The sequence below is a fragment of the Pipistrellus kuhlii genome, unplaced genomic scaffold (genome assembly GCF_014108245.1).
Source record: "Pipistrellus kuhlii isolate mPipKuh1 unplaced genomic scaffold, mPipKuh1.p scaffold_m20_p_21, whole genome shotgun sequence".
Lineage (NCBI taxonomy): Eukaryota > Metazoa > Chordata > Mammalia > Chiroptera > Vespertilionidae > Pipistrellus > Pipistrellus kuhlii.
Window position 1 is genome coordinate 3,470,854 of NW_023425520.1, and position 23,170 is coordinate 3,494,023.

General features: G+C 48.4%; 1 protein-coding gene across 1 annotated transcript; it reads left to right on the forward strand.

Annotated features, from left to right (window-relative positions):
* Nucleotides 1-2,684: 2,684 nt before the first annotated feature.
* Nucleotides 2,685-19,278, forward strand: NPM2 (nucleophosmin/nucleoplasmin 2). The gene is made up of 8 exons (XM_036450434.2): nt 2,685-3,267; nt 3,375-3,457; nt 3,566-3,691; nt 16,237-16,327; nt 17,256-17,422; nt 17,542-17,576; nt 18,821-18,854; nt 18,993-19,278. The coding sequence occupies exons 1-8, from the start codon at nt 2,832-2,834 to the stop codon at nt 19,035-19,037; spliced, it is 1,017 nt and encodes a 338-aa protein (XP_036306327.2). The 5' UTR covers nt 2,685-2,831; the 3' UTR covers nt 19,038-19,278.
* Nucleotides 19,279-23,170: the final 3,892 nt, after the last annotated feature.

A 23,170-nucleotide genomic window follows, 5' to 3' on the forward strand; every position in this document is an offset into this window, starting at 1 on the left:
GAATCAGGTGCATAGAAAGGGAGTGAACTGACAATTCTTAGGAGATAAGAGGTGTGAGGGGTGCGGGAAGAGACTGGACAAAAATCGTACTCCTATGGATGAGGACAGTTGGGGGGAGGTAAGGGCAGAGGATGGGGTGAGAATCACGTGGAGGGGAGCTATGTGGGAGGGGGAGGAAGGAACAAGTGTAATAATCTGAACAATAAAGATTTATTAAATTTAAAAAATTAAAAAAGCACAAGCCATAAAAAAATAATTATTGGGCTTCATCTAATTTTTTTAATTTTGCTCTTTAAAAGATATAATTTTTTAAGTGAAAATACAAGCTATAGACAGGAGTGAAAAATCTATGGAATACATATATATTTGACAAAAAACAGGTATCTAAAATATATAAAAGAACCCCTACAGCTCAATAAGAATAACCCAATTTAAAAATGGGCAAAATATTTGAACAGGTATTTTACAAAATAAGATACACAAATGATAAACACTTGAAAAGATGCTCAACATCAGTCATCATCAAATAAATACAAATATAAATAAAAACTAGTAGAAATGTCACTATACACATCCACTACAATGGCTGTAATTAGGAAGACTGACAATTCCAAGTGTTTGCGAGATGTAGAACAACTGGAATTCTTATACATTGCTGGTAGAAATGCAAAATGTACAGGAAAAGTCCTAGCTGGTTTGGCTCAGTGGCTACAGCGTCAGCCTATAGACTGAAGGCTCCTGGTTCAATTCCGGTCCTGGGCACATGCCCAGGTTTTGGGCTTGATCCCCATTGGTGGCCATGCAGGAGGCAGCCGATCAATGATTCTCTCTCATCATTGATGTTTCTGTCTCTCCCTTTCCCTTCCTCTCTGAAATCAATTAAAAATATATGTGTTTTTTTGCCGAAACCGGTTTGGCTCAGCGGTAGAGCATCGGTCTGCGGACTGAAAGGTCCCAGGTTTGATTCCGGTCAAGGGCATGTACATTGGTGTTGCGGGCACATCCCTGGTAGGGGGTGTGCAAGAGGCAGCTGGTCGATGTTTCTCTCTCATCGACGTTTCTACCTCTCTATCTCTCTCCCTTCCTCTCTGTAAGAAAAATCAATAAAATATAGTTTAAAATATATATATATGTGTGTGTGTGTGTGTGTGTGTGTGTGTGTGTGTGTATGTGTGTGTGTGTGTGTGTGTGTGTTTAAATAAACAAAATGTACAAGAAAATAGTTTTACATAGTCTGGTATATGTTTACCAATGATCCAGCAATTCCACTCCTGGGTACGTATCCAAGAAAAATGAAAACGTATGTCCAAAGCAAAGACTTGCTCTCAAATGTTCATGGCATTTGTATTCAAAATAATCTAAACCTGGGCTACCCAAATATCCATCAACAGGTGTATCAGCCAGGCTTGCGTTACAAGGAATTGGTTTACGCTACTATGAAGGCTGGCTCAGCAAGTCTGACATCCACAGCGCAGGTCTCCAGACTGGAGCTCTCTCTCGGACTGGAAGCTGCAGTCCACACAACTTCAGGGGAAGCTGTGTTGCCCTCGAGGCCTTTCAATCATTGATTCTCCCCCACCCACGTGACTGAGGGTAATCTTTACTTAAAAGCAACTGATGGGAGATGTGAAGCATGTCTACTAAACACCTACATTAGTGTTGGCCTGAATAACTGGATATAGTAGCCCCGCCAAGTTGGCAGCTGAGCAGTAGGTGACTGCATATACAAACTCAATACTAATCAACAAAAACCAACTATTGATACAAGCAGTAATGTGGATAAATAAATCCTAAACAAGTTTTGTTCAGCCAACGAGGGCAGACAAGCAGTTCCTATGATACTATTTATGCATGAAATTCCAGAATAGCCTATGCTAATCTGTAGTGTCAGAAAGACATTTGCCTGATATCAATTAGGCCTTAAGCGGAGCAGACTTAAGCAAGGGAAACAAGAAAATTGGGGGCCGTGGTAGAAATGATGACTGCGGTGAGGCCTACACAGGTGTGTGCATTTGTTAAAATGCATCTAATCATACACCTTAAATGAGTACATTCTTGTATGTAAGTTATTTTTTCCAATAAAATTGACATTTTAAAAATGGAAAAGGAAAGGAAAGGAAAGGAAAGGAAAGGAAAGGAAAGGAAAGGAAAGGAAAGGAAAGGAAAGGAAAGGAAAGGAAAGGAAAGGAAAGGAAAGGAAAGGAAAAAAAAGGGAAAAAAAGGGGAAAAAGGGGGAAAAAAGGGGAAAAAAAGGAAAAGAAAAAGAAAAGCTGGTTCCTGCACAGCAGACGCTCCAACCAGGGTTCCAGAGAGATGGATCCAGCTACATCCTGCAGCACCGCCCTCGGGAAAGACTATCCCTTCCCCATAGAACGGCTGGCGCCTCTGCTGAAAATCAGCAAAACTTACATGAGGGTGAGGAGTCCCGAAATGGGAGGGACAGGGATGAGGGTGCCAGGAGAGTTCCCGGTGCTTCCGGACGCTGTGCTCTGCTGTTTGTTAAGTGACGGGCCCTGACAGCTCAGTCTCTCTGACTCCTCACCAGCTGCCACACCCGCTCCTGGCAGTGGGACAAGCCATCCTTCTGGAAGCTGGGCTCTCCGCTCCGTTACCCACACTTGGGGGGAGGGCGGGGGAAGGGGAGGCAAGAAGAAAGCGGTGAGCACCCAGAAGCGCGAGCGCCAGGGCTTCCTCCGGGGGCAAAGCCTCTCCAGGCGGGGCAGCAGGCGCTGCAGACCCCCCAGTGCCGCCCCGCAGCACCCACCTCACCTGGGAGCGGCCTCAAGTGCAAACGCCTGGGCGCCGGGCGGCCTGCTGGATGGGGAACCTCAATGGGGAACCGGCGGGGCCGCAGCACGTGCGTCTTCACCGGCTTCCAGGTGCTCCGGAGGGAGCCACGGGGCCAAGGACGGCCGGCCGACGGGGCGGGGAGAAGGGCCCCCCTTAGGGCTGATTCGGCACCATCCGTGCCCTCCGCGGGCCTCATAACAGCTGCGGGGGGCAGCGGGCGAGGCGGGATCAGGCCGGCGGCGGAGCCAGAGGGAGCGCGCCGAGGACGGGCCACAGCGAGGCCAGCCGGGCGGGTCAGGGGCCCGGAGCGCACGACGCGCACTTCCCCCGCGTGCGGCCCCGTGCGGGCCGCTCCTCCCCGCGCCTCCCCTCCCCGGGCCGCCCCGCAGCGCCCCGCCGGCGCCCCCGGCTCCCCCGGCGCCATGGAGCGCAGCCGCACCAGCACCCCGGACAAGGCCGGGGCAGTGGTGCTGTGGGGTGAGTGCGCACACGGGATGCAGGTGATGCTGGCGCGTCTGCCGCCGGGCGAGGACTGACTGCCCGGAGGACGGGGCCCCCCACTCCCTGCCTCTCCTCCCTTCCAGGCTGTGAGCTAAACCAGGAGAAGCGGACCTGGACCTTCAAGCCGCAAAAGGAGGGGAAGGACTGTAAGCTGTTGCTCAATACGGTGGGTGCTCCCCCTCCCTCCCCAACCCCAAGGCGGGGAGTCTGACCCCTACAGATGCATCAAGGTTTGCCTCCTCTGCCCTCCCGGGGCTGCGGTCCGCCCTCTCAGATTTGCCTGGGGGAGAAGGTCAAAGGGGAGATGAACCTCGTGGAGATCGTGCCCCCAGCAAGCCAGGAGGAGAAGAGGACCAAGCTCATCCCCATCGCCTCGCTGCAGGCCTCCGTCCTGCCCACGGTGAGCCTTGCCTGACGCCCGGGGCTCTGCTGCTCCGCTCACTGCGCAGTGGGCGTCCTGCCACAGCGTGGCCATGCTGGAGAGGGCATGTGGCCCAGGACTAAAGCCTGAGCTCATCCTGACCCCATCCCAGCCCGCCCTTGACTAGCTGCGGAGTGGTGGTTAACTAGCTTCTCTTCCAAATCACGTATTCTGTTTACTGATGGTGTCCGGACACTGCTGATGACTTAAATATTGATTGTGTATCTAGAAATTCTCGCATTTCTAATGACTTATCTAGTGTTTTCTATACAAAAACATCACTGTGAATGGCAGTGTTTGTGTCCCTTTTTAAAATCCTACTACACTGGTTGGGGCCTCCGGTATCGTATCAAGTATCGTATCAGATAAAGCAATAATGGTAGATGCCCGTGCTTCCTTCTTGATTTCTTTCTAAAGAAATGCTTCTAACGCCTCTCCGTTAAGTATGACAGGTTTGGTAGACACGCTTTGTCAGCTTCGGGAAGTCCCCATCCCATCCTGCTCTGCGTTTAAAATTAGGTTTTCTTCTTTTAATCAAGAGTGGTTATCAAACACTTTCCTATTCAAATGATCTTTGGTTCTTTTCTTCTCTAATCTGTTGAGTGGTAAGTTACATTAATAGAATAACATTAAGCAAACTTTGCATTCCTGAGAAAAACACAATTTGATCATATTATAAACTGCTAGATTTGCTTGGTTAATATAGTGAGACTTTAAAAAAAAATGTACACACTCCTAAGTGAGGTTGGCCTATAAATTCCTTATCTGGGTATCAAGGCCTGCTGGCCTCATGAGGGTGGAGTGTGCTCTTCCGTGGCGGGGAACAGTGGATATCAGACTAGGATGATCTGTCCTTGAAAATCTGGGAGACTGACCTTGTAAGACTGCCCTCAAACTCCCTTTTTCCCCTCCCTCTGAGATCGCCCTAGATCTCATTCGTTCCCGTGGTTTTAAAGACCATCTATACAAAGTGAATACTCTGAAAATACTCTGGGTTTTTGTGTAAACCCAACTCTGAGTATGTTTAGGAGATATGGAAGAGATATCCCAAACATAACAAATCTAAATCCAAATTGTTAATTTTTATCTATAATCTCCCTGCCCCAAACCGGATCCTCTCCCAGGGCACAGCTCCTCAGGCAGGACAGAGCCTCCCTCCTCAACACCCCCAGGCTGAGCCACCTTCCCCAGTCTGACCACATCCACCTCCCTGCTGCACCTGGTCCAGGGGACCATCGCTTCCCGCTATTGCAGGGACTGCTCACTGGTCTACCTGCCTCAGCCTTTGGTCCCCTATAGTCTGATCCAGGGGTTGACAAACTACAAGGTCAAATCCAGCCCACTGCCTGTTTTTGTCAAGTTTTATCTAAACACAGCTATCCTCCTTCGTTTGCATATTATCCAAGGCTGTTTTCATGCAGTAACAGCAGGGTTGAGTATTCTCCGCAGACCGTGAGGTTTACAAACTAAAAGATTTACCATCTAGCCCTTTCCAGAAGTTTGCCAGCCTCTGGTCTCTTCTATACATGGCTGCAGGCAAGATTCTCTTAAACAAAGTCAGGCTGTGTTGCTTCTCTGGTCACTGGCTTCCCATTTCATTGAGAATGAGATTAAAGATGATTTATGTTCTGGCCCTCAGCATCCTCCACTTTCGCTGCTCTCCCCTCCCTGATCCTGCTGCAGCCACACTGGCTTCACTGACTACACCCTGAAAACTCCCCAGGACCCCTCCTCAGAGTCCTAGCATTTACTGTTTCCGGGCCAGGGCTACGCCTGTCCCCCACTTCCATCTGGTCTTTCTTCGAAGGGCATCTCGTCGCAGAGGTCTTTCCTGACCACGGCAGCATCCCCTCAGCCTCCCAGCCCATCCTCCCTTTCCCCCCATAGAACCGACGGCTGGCATCAGTCTTCATGTGTGCGTTCTTCCTCCCTAACCATCACCTCCAGGAGAGCCAGGACGTGGCCTGTTGTGTGTGCTACCTTATCCACACTGCCTAACAGTGCGTGGTGTACCACAGGAACTCCATCTGTAGTGAAGGAGTGAGTGAATAAGCAAATGAATTATGTGAGACTGGTTTGTTTTTAAGTCACTGTGATTTATTTAAGTTTATGATCTACTCAGATGTTTCTATTTCTTTTTTAAAAAATATATTTTTTACAGAGAGAAAGACAGAGGGATAGAGAGTTAGAAACATCGATGAGAAACATCAATCAGCTGCCTACTGCACACTCCCTACCAAGGTACATGCCCTTGACCAGAATCCAACCTGGGACCCTTGAGTCCACAGGCCCATGCTCTACCCTCTGAGCCAAACCAGCTAGGGCTCTATTTCTTGTTTTTAATATATTTTATTGAGCCAAACTGGCTGGGCTGCAATAGTGTATTTTAAAAAGCACAAGTTTTGCCGAAGCCGGTTTGGCTCAGTGGTAGAGCGTCTGCCTGCGGACTGAAAGGTCCCAGGTTCGAGTCCAGTCAAGGGCATGTACCTTGGTTGCAGGCACATCCCCAGTAGGGGGTGTGCAAGAGGCAGCTGGTTGATATTTCTCTCTCATCGACGTTTCTAGCTCTCTATCTCTCTCCCTTTCTCTCTGTTAAAAATCAATAAAATATATTTAAAAAAAAAAAAGCACAGTTTTTAATTTGGATAGTCCATTCTAACTTTTTTTTCCCCCTCTTATGGGTTCATCCTTTGATGTCCTAAGAAATCATTACCTAAGGTCACAAATGTTTTCCTCTAGAAGTGCTATTGTTTTAGCTCTTATATCTCAGTCTCTGATCCATTTCAAGATCTTTTTTTTTTTTTTTTTTTTTTTGGTAAGGTATGAAATAAGGATAAAGTAACTCCCCCTCCCCCAAATGATATCCAGTGCAGTAGCACCATTTTTTAAAAACACTATTTTAGCATTTTTGTCAAAAGTCAATTGACTACATATGATTGCATCTATTCTAATCTCTACTGTGTCATTGCTTTATATGTTTACCGTTTTCAATAATAGCCTGACTTAATTATTGTAGTTTTATAATGTCTTTTTAAAAAAATATACTTTATTGATTTTTTACAGAGATGAAGAGAGAGGGATAGAGTTAGAAACATCGATGAGAGAGAATCATCGATCAGCTGCCTCTTTATAATAAGTCTTAAAATAAGGTAAATTGACTATATTAATCTTCCACATTGTAGCCCGTATTCGTGCTTCATTTCTTTTGTTGTCAAAGACTATTCATTGCACAGATATAGCACCTTTCACTCATCCTTCCAGGAGGTGATGGACACTTGGATTGTCTCAATTTTTTGGCTACTATGAGTACTGTTACCAACATTCATGTGCAGAGTTATTAATGAGCATATGCCTTCATTTCTCTTGAGCATTTACCTGAAGTGCAATTGCTGGGTCCTCTGTGGTAGTTTTATGTATAACACTTTGAGGAACTACTTAAAAGTTTCTCAAAATAGTCACACTGTGTACAATTCTACTGACAATGTATAAGGATTCTAGCATCCTCCCCAGCACTTGATATTGTCTGTAATCATTTTTTTAAAAAAATATGTTGTATTGAATTTTTACAGAGAGGAAGGGAGAGGAGTAAAGAGAAACTATCAATGAGAGGGAAACATAAATCAGCTGCCTCCAGCAACACCCCCTACTGGGGATGTGTCCCCAACCAAGGTTCCAGAACCAAACCTGGGACCCTTCAGTCCGCAGGCCGATGCCCTATCCACTGAGCCAAACCGGTTAGGACTGTCTGTAATCTTGACTAGTCCTCTTAGTGGGTGTGACCTGGTAGCTCTGTGTGGTTTTAATTTGCATTTCCCTGATGACTCATGATGCTGGGCATCTCTTCATGTGCTTATTGGTCATTTCTTTATCTTTTTTTGGAGAGCTGTCTATTCAAGTCTTTATTCATCCCACAAGTTTTGTATGGTTTTTGTTTTTATTCAGTTGAAATTATTGTATTGTTCCCTACGGTATTTAGAAGTGTGTATATTTTAAATTTTCCAAATAATACGGCTTTTCTAAGACTTTTTCATTGATTTCTAGTTTCATTCCATCAAGGTCGGAGAGCATGCTCTATGTGATTTCAGTCTAACCTGCGCTGCGACTTGTTTTACGACCCAGAGTGTGTTATCTTGTTGAATATTTCACTTACACTTGAAGGAGGCGTGTTCTCGTTTTGTTGGGTGTGTTGCTCTATAAATGTCAATTATATCCAGTTGGTTGGTTGTTTTGTTGGAGTCTTCTCCAGTCTTATTATCTGTCTGGTTGACCTATTAAATACTGAGAGGAGAATGTTGAAGCCTTCAACAGGAGTTGTGGTTTGTCTGTTTATCCTTTCAGTTGCTAGTTTTTACTTCAAGTATTTTGAAGCTCTTATTAGGCACATATGGGTGCTATATCCTCTTGGTTAATTGAGCCCTTCATCATTATGAATGCCCCTCCCTATCTCTAGTAGATATTGCAACATCCACTTAATCTGATTACTAACATAGTTGCTCCTCCCCTCTTTTCATTCGTGTTTCTGTGGTATTTTTCCTGTTCTGTGTTGTGGGTTGTTGTTTTTGTTGTTTTTTTTTTAATATGTTTTTATTGATTTTAAAGAGGGGAAAGGAGAGGGAAAGAGAGGGAGAAAAAAATCAACACATCAATCAACTCAATCAGCTGTCCCCTGCACACCGGCTACTGGCGATCGAGCCCACAACCCAGGCATGTGCCCTGACTGGGAATCAAACCAGCAACCTTTTGGTGCACAGCACAGCGTTCAATCAACTGAGCCACACTGGCCAGGGCTTTTTTCCTCCTTTATTATTTTGTTATCATTTTACTTTTAACCTCTGTATTTTTATGTATAAAATAGATTTTTTTCTAGATACCATGTATTTCTTACTTTTTTATCCAAAGTGATAAACTCTGCCTTTTAATTTGAGTATGTAAATGATTAATATTTACTGTAATTATCAATAAGATTTGGCTTAAATCTATCATCTTGCTACTTGTTTTTTCTATTTGTCCCACCTGTGCTCTTTTTCCTCTTTTCTGGCCTTCTTTTGGATTAACGGGGTTTTTTTTGTTTGTTTGTTTGTGTGTTTTTTTTTAAATATATTTTATTGATTTTGTACAGAGAGGAAGGGAGAGAGAGAGTTAGGAACATCGATGAGAGAGAGTCATCGATCAGTTGCCTCTTGCACACCCCCTACTGGGGATATGCCCACAACCAAGGTACATGCCCTATACTGGAATCGAACCCGGGTCCCATCAGTCCCCAAGCCGACGCTCTATCCATTGAACTAAACTGGTCTCGGCTGGATTAATGGTTTTTGATGATTACATTTTCATTTCTGCTGTTGGCTGATACCTCATAGCTTTGTTATTTTTTAGTGGCTGCTCTAGAGTTTACAATATAAATTTTTTATTTAATTAAAATAAATAAAAAAATTATTTTAATTAAATAAAAATAAATTGTACCATTTCATGTATGATGAGTTTCTTACTACAGTGTACTTTATTTCTCACTTCTCTTTTTTTGTACTATTGTAATAACTCTTGCTTCTACATATGCTATAAATCCCTCACTGTAGTTGTAATGTTATTATCTTTGCTTTAAACAGTCTATATCTTAAAGAGATTAGGAATTAGAATAAAATATTTACATATTTACCTTTTCTAGTATTCTTCATTCTTTGTGTAAATTCAAGTTTCCATTTGATATCATTTTCTTCTGCTTGAAGGACTTAAACATCTCTTGTAATGCAGGTCTGCTTGTGATGAATGCTTTCAGCTTTTGTATATCTGAAAAGTCCTTATTTCACTTGACCTTTATTTTTTTTAACTCACAGCTGACTTTTATTTTTATATTTATTGATTTCAGAGGGGAAGGGAGAGGGAGGGAGGGAAAGAGAGAGAGAGAGAGAGAGAAACATCAATGATGAGGGAGAATCATTGATCGGCTGCCTCCTGCACGCCCCCTACTGGGGATTGAGCCAGCAACCCGGGCATGTGCCCTTGACTGGAATTGAACCTGGGACCCTTCAGTCCACAGGCTGATGCTCTATCCACTGGGCCAAACTGGCCAGGTTGAGTGTTTTAACTTTCAACATTTGAAAAAACATTGCTTGATATCTCCAAACATAGCTTGCATAATTGGGAGAAATCTATTAGCATCTTTGTCTTTACTGCTCTGTCTGTAATGTCTTTTTACCTCTGGCTGCTTTTAAGATTTTCTCCTTATTGTCAGTTTTGAGCAATTTGATTATGAAATGCCTTGAGGTTCATTGAGCTCCTTTGATAATGTAGGCTTTTTGTTTTCACCATATTTGGAAATTTTTTGCCCATGATTTCTTCAACTAATTTTCCTGTTCACCCCTTCTCTCACATCTCCATTGGGAAATCCAATTACATATATAGTTGACTCCTTAAAATTGTCCCAAAGTCTGTTGGTATGGTTCATTTTTCTAAAAGTATTTTTCCTCAGTATATTTCATTTTGGATAGTCTATGTATCTGTAGTCTCTATGCTTCTGTAGTCTCTAATATGCTGTTAACCTCATCCGTGTATTTTCACTTCCGATATTATAGTTTTCAACTCTACAAATTTTGAGTCTTTTATGTCTCATTGATTTTCAGTCTTACCTCTAGTTTCTCTTATTTAATTTTATTTTTCAATTACAGTTCACATTTAACATTATTTTATATGAGTTTCAGGTGTATGCCTAGTGGTTACACAATCATGTCCTTGACAAAGTAATCCCCCTGATATTTCAAGTACCCACCTGGCACCAGACACAGCCATTAAATATTATTGACTATATTCCTTATGCTGTACTTCACATCCCCATGACTAATTTATCTACCTGTAGTTTCTTAAACCTATGGACTATAGTCATAACACTTACTTTAACCTTATTGTCTATTAATTCTACCATTTGTATCATTTTGATTGAATTTTTTTTTCTTCATTATGAGTGGTGGCTTCCTGGTTCTTTGTATGTCTGGCAAATTTTAATTGGATGCTAGACATAAATTTTACCTTGTTGAATTTTTTAAAAAAATTTTTAAATTAAATTATTATCTTTGTACATATACCATTGCCCATCCCCTCCCATACATGCCCTCCCTCCCCAGAGTTACCTTGTTGAATTTTACCTGTAGTTTTTATTCTGGGATGCAGTTAAGTTACTTAAATGCCATTTGATCTTTTTGTGTCTTGTTTTTATTGTAAGCTTTGTTTGGTGGGACTAGAGCTGTGTTTAGTTTAGTTACCACATCCCCACTGCTGTGACAAGACCCTTCTCAGTGCCCAGCAGGTGGCCCAGCAGTCATACGATGTCCCACTCCAGCTGTTAGAAACAGGAACCCTCTCTGACTCTATGCGAACTCCTTCTCCAGCCTCAGGTGGTTTCCTCACAGGCCAGCACATTTTCTAATTGGATTGTCTGCTTCATTGCTGTGGAGTTTTGCTAATTCTTTAGGATTGTGGGGAGTTTTGCTAATTCTTTAGTATTCTCAGCACGATTCCTTTGTTAAAATATATGGTTCGCAAATATATTCTCCCCAGTCTATGACTTGTCTTTTCTTTTCTTTTTTTAAAATTTTAAATAAATCTTTATTGTTCATATTATTACAAATGTTCCTCATTTTTCCCCCCTCCATTGCTCCCCTCCATCAGGTTCCCACCTCACCCTCTTCCCTTTCCCCACCCCCCATTGTCCTCATCCATAGGTGCACAGTTTATGTTCAGTCTCTTCCCACACCCCCCACTCCTCTTTTCCCCAAGAATGTCAGTCCACTCCCCTTCCATATTTCTGATTCTATTATATTCACCAGTTAATATTGTTTATCAGATTTTTTAATTCCTTTGGTTTTTAGATTCACTTGTTGATTGTTATATATTTGTTGTTCATAATTTTTATCTTTATTTTCCTCCTCTTCCTAAAGAACCCCCTTCAGCAATTCATATAATTCTGGTTTGGCAGTGATGAACTCCTTTAGCTTTTTTTATTTGTGAAGCTCTTTATCTGGCCTTCGATTCTGAGTGATAGCTTTGCTGGGTGGAGTATTTTTGACTGTAGGTTCTTGCTATTCATCACCTTGAATATTTCTTGCCATTCCCATCTGGCCTGCATGGTTTCTGTTGAGAAATCAGCTGACAATTGTAGGGGTGCTCCTTTATAGGTAACTACCTGCTTTTCTCTTGCTGCTTTTAATATTCTCTCTTTGTCTTTTGCTCTTGGAATTTTAATTATGATGTGTCTTGGTGTGGTCCTCTTTGGATTCCTTTTGTTTGGGGTTCTGTGTGCTTCTTGGACTTATAAGTCTATTTATTTCACCAGGTGGGGGAAGTTTTCTGTCACTATTTCTTTCAGTATGTTTTTGGTATCTTGCTCTCTCTCTTCTTCTGGGATCCCCATAATTCTGATGTTGGTTAACTTGAAGTTGTCCCAGAGGTTTCTTACATTATCTTCAACTTTCTGGATTCTCTTATCTTCTTGCTTCTGGGGAGGTGTGTCCTCTGGCTCTTTATGTTCCAAATCTTTGACTTGATTCTTGCAGTCTTCCATTCTGTTTTTAGGACTCTGTATAATATTTTTTACTTCAGACAATGTATTCTTTATTTCTAGTTGATCCCTTTTCATATCCTCATAGGTCTCATTTATTTTATCGGCCTTTTCCAGGAAATTCTTGAAAAACCTTATAAGCGTGGTTTTGAACTCTATATCCAGTCACTTTTTGTCTTCCATTTCTTTTTTTTGTGATCTGTTTCCTTGTCTCGGCATTTTTGCAGCTTTCCTGAGTTGGTAGGGTGGCTTTGTGTGCTAAGTTGTCCTATGTGGTTCAGTGGGTCAGTCTTCCAGTTACCTGAGGTGCACACTCTTGGTGCACTCTTTTGTGGACTGTGTGTACAGCCTTATTGTAGTTAAGTCTTGATTGTTGTGGTATCACTGGGAGGAACTGACCTCCAGGCCAATTAGCTGTGAGGATCAGCTGTGTCTATGCCAGGAAACAGCCTTATTAGACTAGTCTTGGAAAATTGCAAAAGCCTCTGTGCTCAGCTTGGGTGAGGCGGAGTTTCAGGGTGGAGCCTACAGCCTTGGATTTCCATCAGCCTCGCCCTATGAGGTTCCTGAGTCTCAGTGTTCCTCAGGGTCCTTCGGTAAGCACCTCTGAGAGAAAGGTGCCCTCGAGTTTCGCCCGCTACCAAACAGTCTAGTCTCTCCCCCAATGAGCCCGGAACTGGGGTTCAGTGCAGTTGGAAGTAGGGTTGGAAGTGGGGCTCAGAGCAATCTGGAGCTTTTGTCTCCTTCCCACTAGGACAATCAAGCGACACAGTCAACAGTCCGTCCTCTGCACACAACGTGCGCACCTCCAGGACTGCCTTTCGCCGCTCCCCTGAATTTCCACCTTATAGCCCAGACTCCCTCCATATGAGCTTAGGTCCCCAGGGTCTCGCCCAGAACTGGGGTTCAGTGCTGTCAGAACTGGGATTCAGCACAATCCAGAGCTTTTCTCTCCTTCCCGCTAAGGAATGCCAGCCAGCCACTCAGCCTCCCCCTCCTCTCCGGCTCAGTCCTCTCCCTGCACACACCGTGTCTCCATACCTTAGGCTTTTACAGCTTCTCTGATTTTCCTTCTGGTTTTTTCTTTCCTTCTAGTTGTAGAATTTTCACTCAGTCAACTTTCCTATAGTTCTGGGTAATGTCCATTTTGTATTTTAGTTGTATTTTTTTGAAATTGTTGTGTGAGGCTGCAGTTAGGCATTTACCTATGCCGCCATCTTGGTTTCTCTTCATTTTAAATATTGAATCCATTCTCTCCAGCCCTTTAGTCTGATCAGATGCATGATGGGTCTTCTCGTCCTGTCCTCCATGTCTCAGCTTCTCTTTCAGACTTTGTTAGTCTATCTCTCTGTGATGCATTCTGGGTAATTTGCTTCAGCTGGTTTATTCTGCTTTTTAAACATTTGTTCAGTTTATTTAAATGCTTATATTTTTTCATGTATAAAAACTGCATTTGGTTCTTTTTTTATTTTTCACAATATATCGTCATTAGGTTTCTGATTCCTGTTTTCACATTTATTTGGTTTCTATCAGCCTTACTTCCTGGAAGTCTGGATTGTTATTCTCCTACCTCAGGCCCCTGCTTGTGCTCCTGTGCAGTCATTTTGTTTCCTTCTGCTGATGCAGGATTGCTTCTTATATTATTTGAAATTTGTGTGTTTTTTTTAAAGAAGGTGGTTTCTTTTTTTTCTTTTTTTTAATGTTTTATTAAATTTTTTTTAGAGAGGAATGGAGAAGGAGAGAAAGAGAAGCATTAATAGTCTGCATGCCCCCTACCAGGGATCCACCCGCAAACCGGGCCTGTACCCTGACCTGAAATCCAACCACAGACCTTTCGGTGAACAGGAGGGCAATCGATGCTCAACCAACTGAGCCACACTGGCCAGGGCTGTTTTGTAATTTTAGATGGTGAACTATCTTCAGGGTTTTGCTTTCTCTAAAAAATTCTGGGTAAAAAAGAATGGAAAGCTGTTTTGTTTTTGCGTCTGCCATTTGCCCCACCTAAAATCCAGGGACATCACAAGCCCGGGATTTTAGGTGGGTTTCTCAGCGTGGCTGTCCACACCAGGCAAATCCAGACTGCAGACTAGCAACAGGTGCATCCTGGGATGTTACTCTATCCCAGCCAACATTTCCTTGTTGCCTTTCTGTGGTGGTGTGCAGTTTCTTATTCTTTTCTTTCTTTTTTTTTTTTTTTTAACTGAAGTTTAGTAACATGCATATCTCCTATATACCTGGGGGAGACCCAGAAAAATTGAGTAACTCTCCAAAATGGCCCGTTTTTCAAATTTAAATTTTATTTTTTAGTTATAGTTGACATTTAAGATTATTTTGTTTTCATTTCAATTTATATAGCGTAGTGGTTAGACAATCCTATACTTTACAAAGTGGTCCCTGCAACATTCCAAGTACCCACCTGGCATCATACGTAGTTATTACATCACTAGAGGCCTGGTGCATGAAATCCGTGCACTCGGGGGTCCCTCAGGAGACGTCTGACTGATGGCTAAGCGGGCCTAAGCCGGCAGTCGGACATCCTTAGCATTGTTGAGGAGGCAGGAGAGGCTCCCACCGCCATTGCAGTGTTCGCCATCCTTGAGCCCAGCTTCTGGCTGAGCAGCACTCCCACTGTGGGAGTGCACTGACCACCAGGGGGCAGCTCCTGCATTGAGCTTCTGTGCCCTGGTGGTCAGTGTGCATCATAGCAACTGGTCGTTCTACCATTCAGTTGATTTGCATATTAGCCTTTTATTATATGGGATTGACTCTTGTCCCTATGCTGTACTTTACATCCCCACAACTATTTTGTGACTACCAAGTTGTGCTGCTTAATCCCGTCATCTTCTTCTGGTGGTGTGTAGTTCCTAGCTGTTGGTTTGGGGTTCTTTAGTCCCCTCCCCTCGGGCCTCATGCTGGGGCTTTTTACTGAGATGCAGCCCTTCGAGGGTGCTGGCCTCTGTACAGTGGGCCCCCATCCACACATGCGTGTTACCTCCCGTGCATTTCCTTCAGCTGCTGCAGCAGTGCCTGCACAGGCTGCCTCACGTCTGATGCCTGGGGACCCTCTTTCTTCTTACATTTAGCCACGCAGAGAAAATGTGGGGTTACATTTCACTTAGCCTTTCCAGGTGTTTGTGCTGCAGAGTTTGTTCTTGCTTATTTGCTCCCTGTCTGAACCAGAAGCTCTAAGTGACTCACTCTCGGCCTCAATTTCCTCCATAAAGTAACGGCACCTCCTCCATGGGTGTGGAATGAAGGAGATGCAATGCTTCCTGCAGGCCTGCCACCTGGTAGAAACTTCGGATGTCTGGGAAAATATTTTTTTTAAATATGCTGTTCTTCCCACTGAAAATTATGATCAGCACTTAATCTTTTCCAACCTTCATTCATATGCATATTCCCCACGTTACTGATAAGACAAAAGTCCCACTGCACATGCAGATTTGCATCTGCTTATAGTCTATCATGGGATCAGGGTGCCAGAATGGTCAGGTCCCAGCTTCTGCACAGTGCCTCCTCTGTCCCACCTGGGACGGTGGTGGGGGTGGGAGGAGCTCTCTAGTCTCATCTTAAAGGGGCACTAATCCCATGATGACTCCCATGACCCCATCTCACCCTAATCACCTCCCAAAGGCCTCATGCGGACACCATCACATGGGGGTTAGGGCTTCAACGTAAGTCTTTGGGAGACACAGTTTAGTCTGAAGCAGTAAGATTTCTCTACTAACTGCTGCCCCTGAGGTTGGAAGCTCACCTGTGGTCTTAGCAAGAATGAGTTGGTCAGATTCGCATTCTTCTCTGCCAGAGTCCGCCTGGGCAGAAAGGTGGAGGGGCCAAGCACAGTGACGTGTCGTGGTTGGGGCTTGGGGGATAAACTGAGTGTTTCTGCAGGAGGCCAGCCCCCAGCCTGGTGGTGCCCGAGTGACCCTGTCTTCTCTGCTCTTGCCCCCGCCCCCCATCCCTCCGCCTGCAGGTCACGATGGGCCTGGAGCTCTCTCCTCCGGTCACTTTCCAGCTCCGGGCGGGCTTGGGACCCGTGTTCCTCAGCGGCCAGGAATGCTACGGTGAGTCTGAGCTCGGACTCAGGGAAGGTCAGAGGGTGCACAGGGACATAACAAACACCCCAACACCGAAGGCTCCTGAGGGATTAGAGGAAGTCCCCAAAGGCAGCACAGAGGCCAGTAGCCTGGGCGGGAGGGCCACAGGCCCGGTTCTACCCCCAGGCCTCCTCCACCTCGCTCACCGTCCCTCCGCGGCCCCTGGCCTCGAACACGAGCGGAGGCCTGTATCTTCAGGGAGGAGCCGTGCAGAATGGATTGGATGTTCAGGAAAGGCATTGGCATGGGGCCCGGGACTGGCACGCACTTACAATGTTCGCGTAGCCCGGCCAGTGTCAGCCTGTGTGCCCGGAGGTCACCATCCGATTCCAGGCTGGTGTCCATCCCCAGAAGGGGGCGCGCAAAAGGCAGCCCATCCATGATTCTCTCTCATCGTGGATGTTCCCATCTCTCTCTCTCCCTCTCCCTTCTTCTCTGAACGCAGTACAAATACGTATTTTTTAAGTGTTCGCTCCGAGTGAAGCACGTAGCTGTGGCAGTCGCACGGCCAGCAGGTCGCCGTGCGGTTGACTCTTGCCATAGCCTCTCCCTGGCCTCGTCTCTGTCCAGCTGTGCCTCTGTCCTCGGGGTGCTCTCCTGTCCCCAAACCCTGGCAGTGTCCACTTCCTGCGGATAAGGCCTGAAGTCCTTAGCTGCTGCTCCGGTTCCTCCCCCCCTTTCCCTCCCTCCCCTCCCAGGTAAATCCCCCCACCTCCCTGCCCCCAGGCAGAGCCCAGCTCGCCCTCCCTTGCCTCCTGTCTCCTTCCACTACCCTCTGATGGGCCCTCTGAGCTGTCCAGTCCGCTCCCCCCACCTCCTCGCCTCCACTCTGTCAAGGAGGCCAGGCGGGTGCTCCACGGGGACCCCCCAGGCACCTCTTCTCTCCTGTGAGCAGAGATTCCTGAAGTCTCCTGGGAGGAGGAGGAGGGGGAGGAGGAGGATCAGTCAGAGGAGGAAGATGACGACGATGACGACGATGATGATCAAGATGTGACCCTGGAGGACTCCCCTGTCAAACAAGGCAAGAGGCTTTCGTCCCAGAAGCAGGCCAGCATTGCCAAGGTGAGGGAGGGGACCCTGGCCAGGCCCCCCGGGGCTCAGGGTTCAGGAGGTGGGGGCGCAGTGGGGTCTGCTCAGGCCCTCGCCCTCACCCTCCAATGACGCTTGTGTTTGGTTCCCAGAAAAAGAAAGTGGAAAAAGAAGATGAGGCGGTCAGGTAATTCTTTCCTATCTGCACTTAGACGAACCCTTTGGGTGAAGTATTCAGTGCCAGAAAGGGCATCTGTGCCTGCTGTGCACACGCATGTGCATGTGGACAGGTACCCAGGTATGCGGTGTCTTGCCGCAATAGGTTGGCACAACCTTTTTTTTTTTTTTTAATATATTTTATTGATTTTTTACAGAGAGGAAGAGAGAGGGATAAAGAGTTAGAAACATCAATGAGAGAGAATCATGGATCAGCTGCCTCTTGCAAACCTCCTCAACAGGGGATGTGCTCGCAACCAAGGTACATGCCCTTGATCAGAATTGAACCTGGGACCTATCCACTGAGCCAAACCGGTTTCAGCCACTTTTTCTTTTCTTTTTTTTTAAATATATTTTTATTGATTTTGTACAGAGAGGAAGGGAGAGAGAGATAGAGAGTTAGAAACACCGATGAGAGAGAGTCATCGATCAGCTGCCTCTTGCACACCCCCTACTGAGGATATGCCCGCAACCAAGGTACATGCCCTTGACTGGAATCGAACCTGGGACCCTTCAGTCCACAGGCCAGCGCTCTATCCATTGAGCCAAACCGGTTTCGGCAGCACGCCCTTTTTGAGAAGCGCGAAACCGTGCTTATAATCTGGCCTAATGCCCCTCGTGGCAATGCCTGTCCAAGGGCCCGGGGAGCACTGTGTGCGCCGAGAAGCCCCCCGCTGCTGGCTGAGCCACGGGTGGGAGCGGAGCGTTTGCTCAGTGGCCGCTGCCTGTGCCTGTGAAGATCGCAACCCGGGACGCGTTGATAGAATCCACAAGAGCGGGATATTAAATCCTGTTCATTGTATTGCACATACTAGTATGTTAAGGAGGGAAAACAAACAAAACAAAAAAAACCCAAGAGGGAATACACCGAAATGTTAATATTGGTGGGAGGGAAACAGCATAAGCAGTTTATTCTCTTCTTCATGTGCTATTTTGTGCAACATGATCACTTTTATCATGAAAAGGGCACGTTTGTAATAAATACAGGAAAGAGAGCAGACGGAAGCCTACGAAAAAGCATCTTTGTTAAAAATACATAAATAAAAAGGGAATCAGAGTGGCTCCCGGCAGGTGGCAGGTGGAGAGGAGAAATCCAGGCACAGCCCCTGCTTCCTGCTCAGCCTTGAGGCATGGGGAGGGCCGGGCTAGGCACAGGCTGCGCTCTCTCTCTCTCACCCACCTCCTGCTCCTCATCCCCCCTCCCTCCCATTGCAGAGCCAGCCTTAAAGGCAAGAGCCCTGTGAACAAGGTGAGTGCATCTGAAGGGCTGGTCCTGAGAGGGGCGATGGTAAAGAAAGAAGGGCTGGTCCTCCTTGGGGGAGGCGGGGGGGGGGGGGGGTGTCTCTGGGAAGGTGCCAGGACCTGGAGCCCTGCCTTCTCTCCACAGGCCAGATACACACCCAAGGGAAAAAAGCCGGTGCCCAAGAAATGAGAAGCCAGGAGTGCATGCCCCCGTGATCGGGGAGGGCCTGCCAGGCCACCGTGCACCGTGGGCCTCCCTGAGCTGCCCCCTGGGCCCAGGGAATATCCCTCCCGGCCCTCAACCTGAGTCTGGATGTGATGGAGCTGTTGGGGGGAACACAAGAGCCCCTCACCCCAACTCTCCGGATTCAGCAGGACCTGGAGGGAAGAGCCCCAACCTCAGGGACACAATAAAGTTTGCTTTGCCAAGACCTTGTGTGTCTGCGTCTCTTCCAAGGAGCACTGCCTTTGCCGGCTGCAGTGAGCCCTTGTGCCCAGCAGAGGGCGGCGTGTGCCACCCCATCCGCCCTGGGCGCCAGGCCCTGCCAGCTCTGCTCCGTCATCTCCCTCTCTTATCCTGGCACCTCTCACCGCCCATCTTTGCCGGGGAGAAGCCAGTGTCTCAGCCCCTTACCCAGCTTTGACCTCTGCCCCTGGGCTGAGGGTGGGAGCCAGCACTGCTGTGGGTCCTCCTGCGCCCACACTCCCTTTGGGCAGGCCCCGTTTTCTGGGGACAGAACTGCCTGCGGCTCGTGGCATGAGGCAGCCGGTGGGACCAGCCCGAGGGTGAGCATCTCTGGGGACCTCGAGACACAAGCTGGTGCTTCTCCCAGGCGTGTGTCCTGCTCACTTGCGGGACGGTCTGTGCCGGGCAGGAGCCCAGAGGCCTGTCCCTTCGAGGAAACATCTCGGCTAGAGCCGGAGGCTTCAGGGCAGCTGTCCAGTGTCTCCTACGGGAGGTGGACCGGTGAGCCCTGTCAGCCCCGATGCTGGGCTCCCCAGGCAGCTCTCGGAGCTGAGACCGACGGGGGATTGCCAAGGGGTGGGTGGCCCTGCGTGGCTCTGGCCTCCCGCCCTCTCCCAGGCCCGCAGAGCCACCTGGCAGCCAGGTCATCCATGTGACAGGCAGATGGTCCCTGACGCGGGTTATACTTATAGGGCCCCTGCTGGGCTGCCCCCTGCCCCTCCCAGTACCTCCCCTGCCCCTCCCAGCACCTCCGCTGGCCAGGCCTGCAGTGCGCTGATGGGGGGGCCGGTCCTGCTGTCTCCAAGGACCCCCAGATCTGGGTCCCAGAGGAGGGCTGTGGACACCTGCACAGAAGGCCAGCGCCCCAGCCTGGGCCTCCACATGGCTCTGCCATTCTCCCGAGGTGGCAGAGGGCAGGCTGGCCTTCTGCTGCTTGCCGTCTGCACCCCACAGGCTGGCTGACGGGAGCACCGGCCCCCATAGGAGAAGGGGGCCGCAGGCCTCAGGTCAATCAGAATGGAACAGCACAGCAGTTCGGGTCCGGCTCCAGGTGGGCAGCTGGCATTTTCCACGGCTCCCTGCCCGGGGGATGCCGGGCGGACAAGACAAAGTCCTCGCCTTCGAGTACCCTCCAGCCCCGGGGGGACAAAAGCCAACAACAGAGCATCACCCCTGGGCACAGACAGCAGGGCGTGAGGGCACGTGCTGGGGGTGGGAATGGCTGGGGAGAGGTCAATGGGGGGAAGGAGACTTATGCAATACTTCAACAATAAAGCATTTAAATTAAAAAAATTTTAAAAAGCCAACAACTTAATTTCAATCACTTTCAAGTGCGCTGGAGGAAGCGGAACGGGCTGCTGTCCAGGGTGGAGGAGTGCTGAGTGAGGAGATCTGAGGCTGCTGAGAGGGAGCAGTGGGCAGGAAGGGGCCGGCCAGCCACGGAGGAGCTGGCAGGACAGTTCCGGGAGCAGGAACAGGGAGTGCGAAGAGCCTGCGGCAGAGCAGGCGTGGAGATCTGGCCAGAAAGGAGAAGGATGTGATTGGGGCGATGACCCTGTCTTACAGGCCTCACTCCTTTAGTCCTCACAGCCCTGCCTGGGGGTGGGTGCAATTAGCTCCATCCTCAGGTGCCCAGAGTGCGGCACCAGGCGGTTCAGCAACATGGCCCAAGGTCACACCGCTGGCGGAGGAGCCAGGATTCATCCCAGGTGGTCTGGCCCAGAGCCCCTGTCGTTAGCCACCCTGTGAATGCGAGGCAGGGGCAGGCAGCACCCGGCGCTCGCTCAAACGTCTCATAAACTCCCTGACCCGTTTGGCTCAGTGGTCGCAAGGGTCCCAGATTCGATTCAGGTCAAGGACACGTACCTTGGTTGAGGGCACATCCCCAGTAGGGGGAGTGCAGGAGGCAGCTGATCGATGTTTCTCTCTCATCGATGTTTCTGACTCTCCCTCTCCCTTCCTCTCTGAAAAAAAAAAAAAAAAAAAAAATCAATAAAATATATATATATTTTTTAAATAAAAATAAAGCCGAAACCGGTTTGGCTCGGTGGATAGAGCGTCGGTCGAAGGACTGAAGGGTCCTGGGTTCGATTCTGGACAAGGGCATGTGCCTTGGTTGCGGGCACATCCCCGATACGGGGTGTGCAGGAGGCAGCTGGTCGATGTTTCTCTTTCATCCATGTTTCTAGCTCTCTATCCCTTTCCCTTCCTCTCTGTAAAAAAATCAATAAAATATATATTTTTTAAATAAAATAAGAAAAAATAAACATAAAGAAGTCTCATCAACTGGGAGCAGGAGCCAGCACTGAGCCCGAATGCCTGTGACACTGCGGCCCCAGGAGGGGGGCACCCAGCACGCAGGGACCTCTCCCCAGTCCTCGAGCTCCGCGCCGGGCCTGGGCACAAGGGCACTCAACAGCTGCCCTGCAGCTAACTTGACTTTCCCGTGGGGCGGGCAGTAGGGGTCACCGAGCAAAGATGGGGTCTGCCTGCACTGCTGAGGGCCCCCCCCCCCGCCCCGCCCGCAGCCCTAGCTCCTCGGGGTCTCCGCAGGAAAAGCGTGGGCTGGGTCCAAGCAGGAGGCTGAGGCGGGTCTGCAGGTGGGCTCCGTGCCCTGTGTCTGCACCAGCGGGGCTGCTGGGACCAACAGGTGTGAGACACCCCAGCTGGGGGGCTCGAACTTGTCACTGGGGAGTGAGGATGAACCACTGTGCAGCCCAGGCTGCTTCTCACCTCCCCTGTCACCTCCTGCTGCCCCCCCCCCAAATGTTAATGACCCTGCCCTTTCTCCCTCCTCCCGGCTTCCTCTGGTCAAGGGAGAAAGTCAGGCAAAGTTGAGGCACACTGAGTCTGGACCACATAAGAGAGTCTCTTTCCCCTCCCCCCATTCTCTTTATTTTTTATTTTTATATTTTATTGAATTTTTACAGAGAGGAAAGGAGAGGGATAGAGAGTTAGAAACATCGATGAGAGAGAATCATCGATCAGCTGCCTCTTGCACAACTCCTACTGGGGATGTGCCTGCAACCAGGGTACATGCCCTTGACTGGAATTGAACCTGGGACCTTCCAGTCCACAGGCCGACGCTCTAGCCACTGAGCCAAACCGGTTTCTGCGAGCCTTTCTAGTTTTAACGTCTTCCCATTATATTCCAGCCCTGGGCTCGGCCAGCTATGGGGGCTGGGGCTCCACCACCCTCCCCAGGCCAGCTCAGGCCGGTGGGCTCCCTGGGGCTGGGGGGACGGGGCGGAGGGTCCCTGTTGCCTGGGGGCAGGGATGGCAGACGGCCTTGTGGATTGACGTGGCTGGGGAAGGTGAGAAGGCCTGGAGGTGAGAGCTCTGCCCTCCCACTCATCTCTTCAGGTAAATAAACCCGCCCCCAGCTTTCCCTCCTCTTCCCGGCCTGGGGCACACCGACCCCCAGGGAGCCACGCTGAGTGTGAGTGAAGGAGGGGCTCCCCCAGGACCAGCCCCCCACCCCCACCTCCTGTGGGAGGAACAGGGAGACTGGCTATTGGGGCGCGCTGGGCTGGGCGGGGCCCTGAGTGTGGGGTCCCGGCAGAGATGCAGACACAGAGTGAACTTGGGAAACCTGGTCCCCATTCACTGGCTGGTCGTTCTGAGCTGATGGCCGACCAGCGAACCTGTCTCCTCATCTGCAGAATGGGGCAGCGGCAGCCTGACGGAGTGGTGTGAGGCCAGCGGGCGTGTGACATGGCTGCGGGCTCCCTCCCAGGGGCTCCAGGACTGGCTGCTGCCCTAGGGGGTGGCGAGTGACGGGCCTCCTGATGCCCACTAGGTATCTCTTTGGGTCCTGCAACACCCAGGCCCCACAGTCCCCATCTCTCAGAAGAAGC

What these genes read in the sequence shown, in the direction of transcription:
- NPM2 (XM_036450434.2), top strand. Translation starts at nt 2,832, where the DNA reads ATGGGGAACCGGCGGGGCCGCAGCACGTGCGTCTTCACCGGCTTCCAG. An exon ending in AGCAGGCCAGCATTGCCAAG is followed by an intron (nt 17,423 to 17,541) that starts GTGAGGGAGGGG and finishes TTTGGTTCCCAG; the next exon opens with AAAAAGAAAGTGGAAAAAGA. An exon ending in AAAGAAGATGAGGCGGTCAG is followed by an intron (nt 17,577 to 18,820) that starts GTAATTCTTTCC and finishes CTCCCATTGCAG; the next exon opens with AGCCAGCCTTAAAGGCAAGA.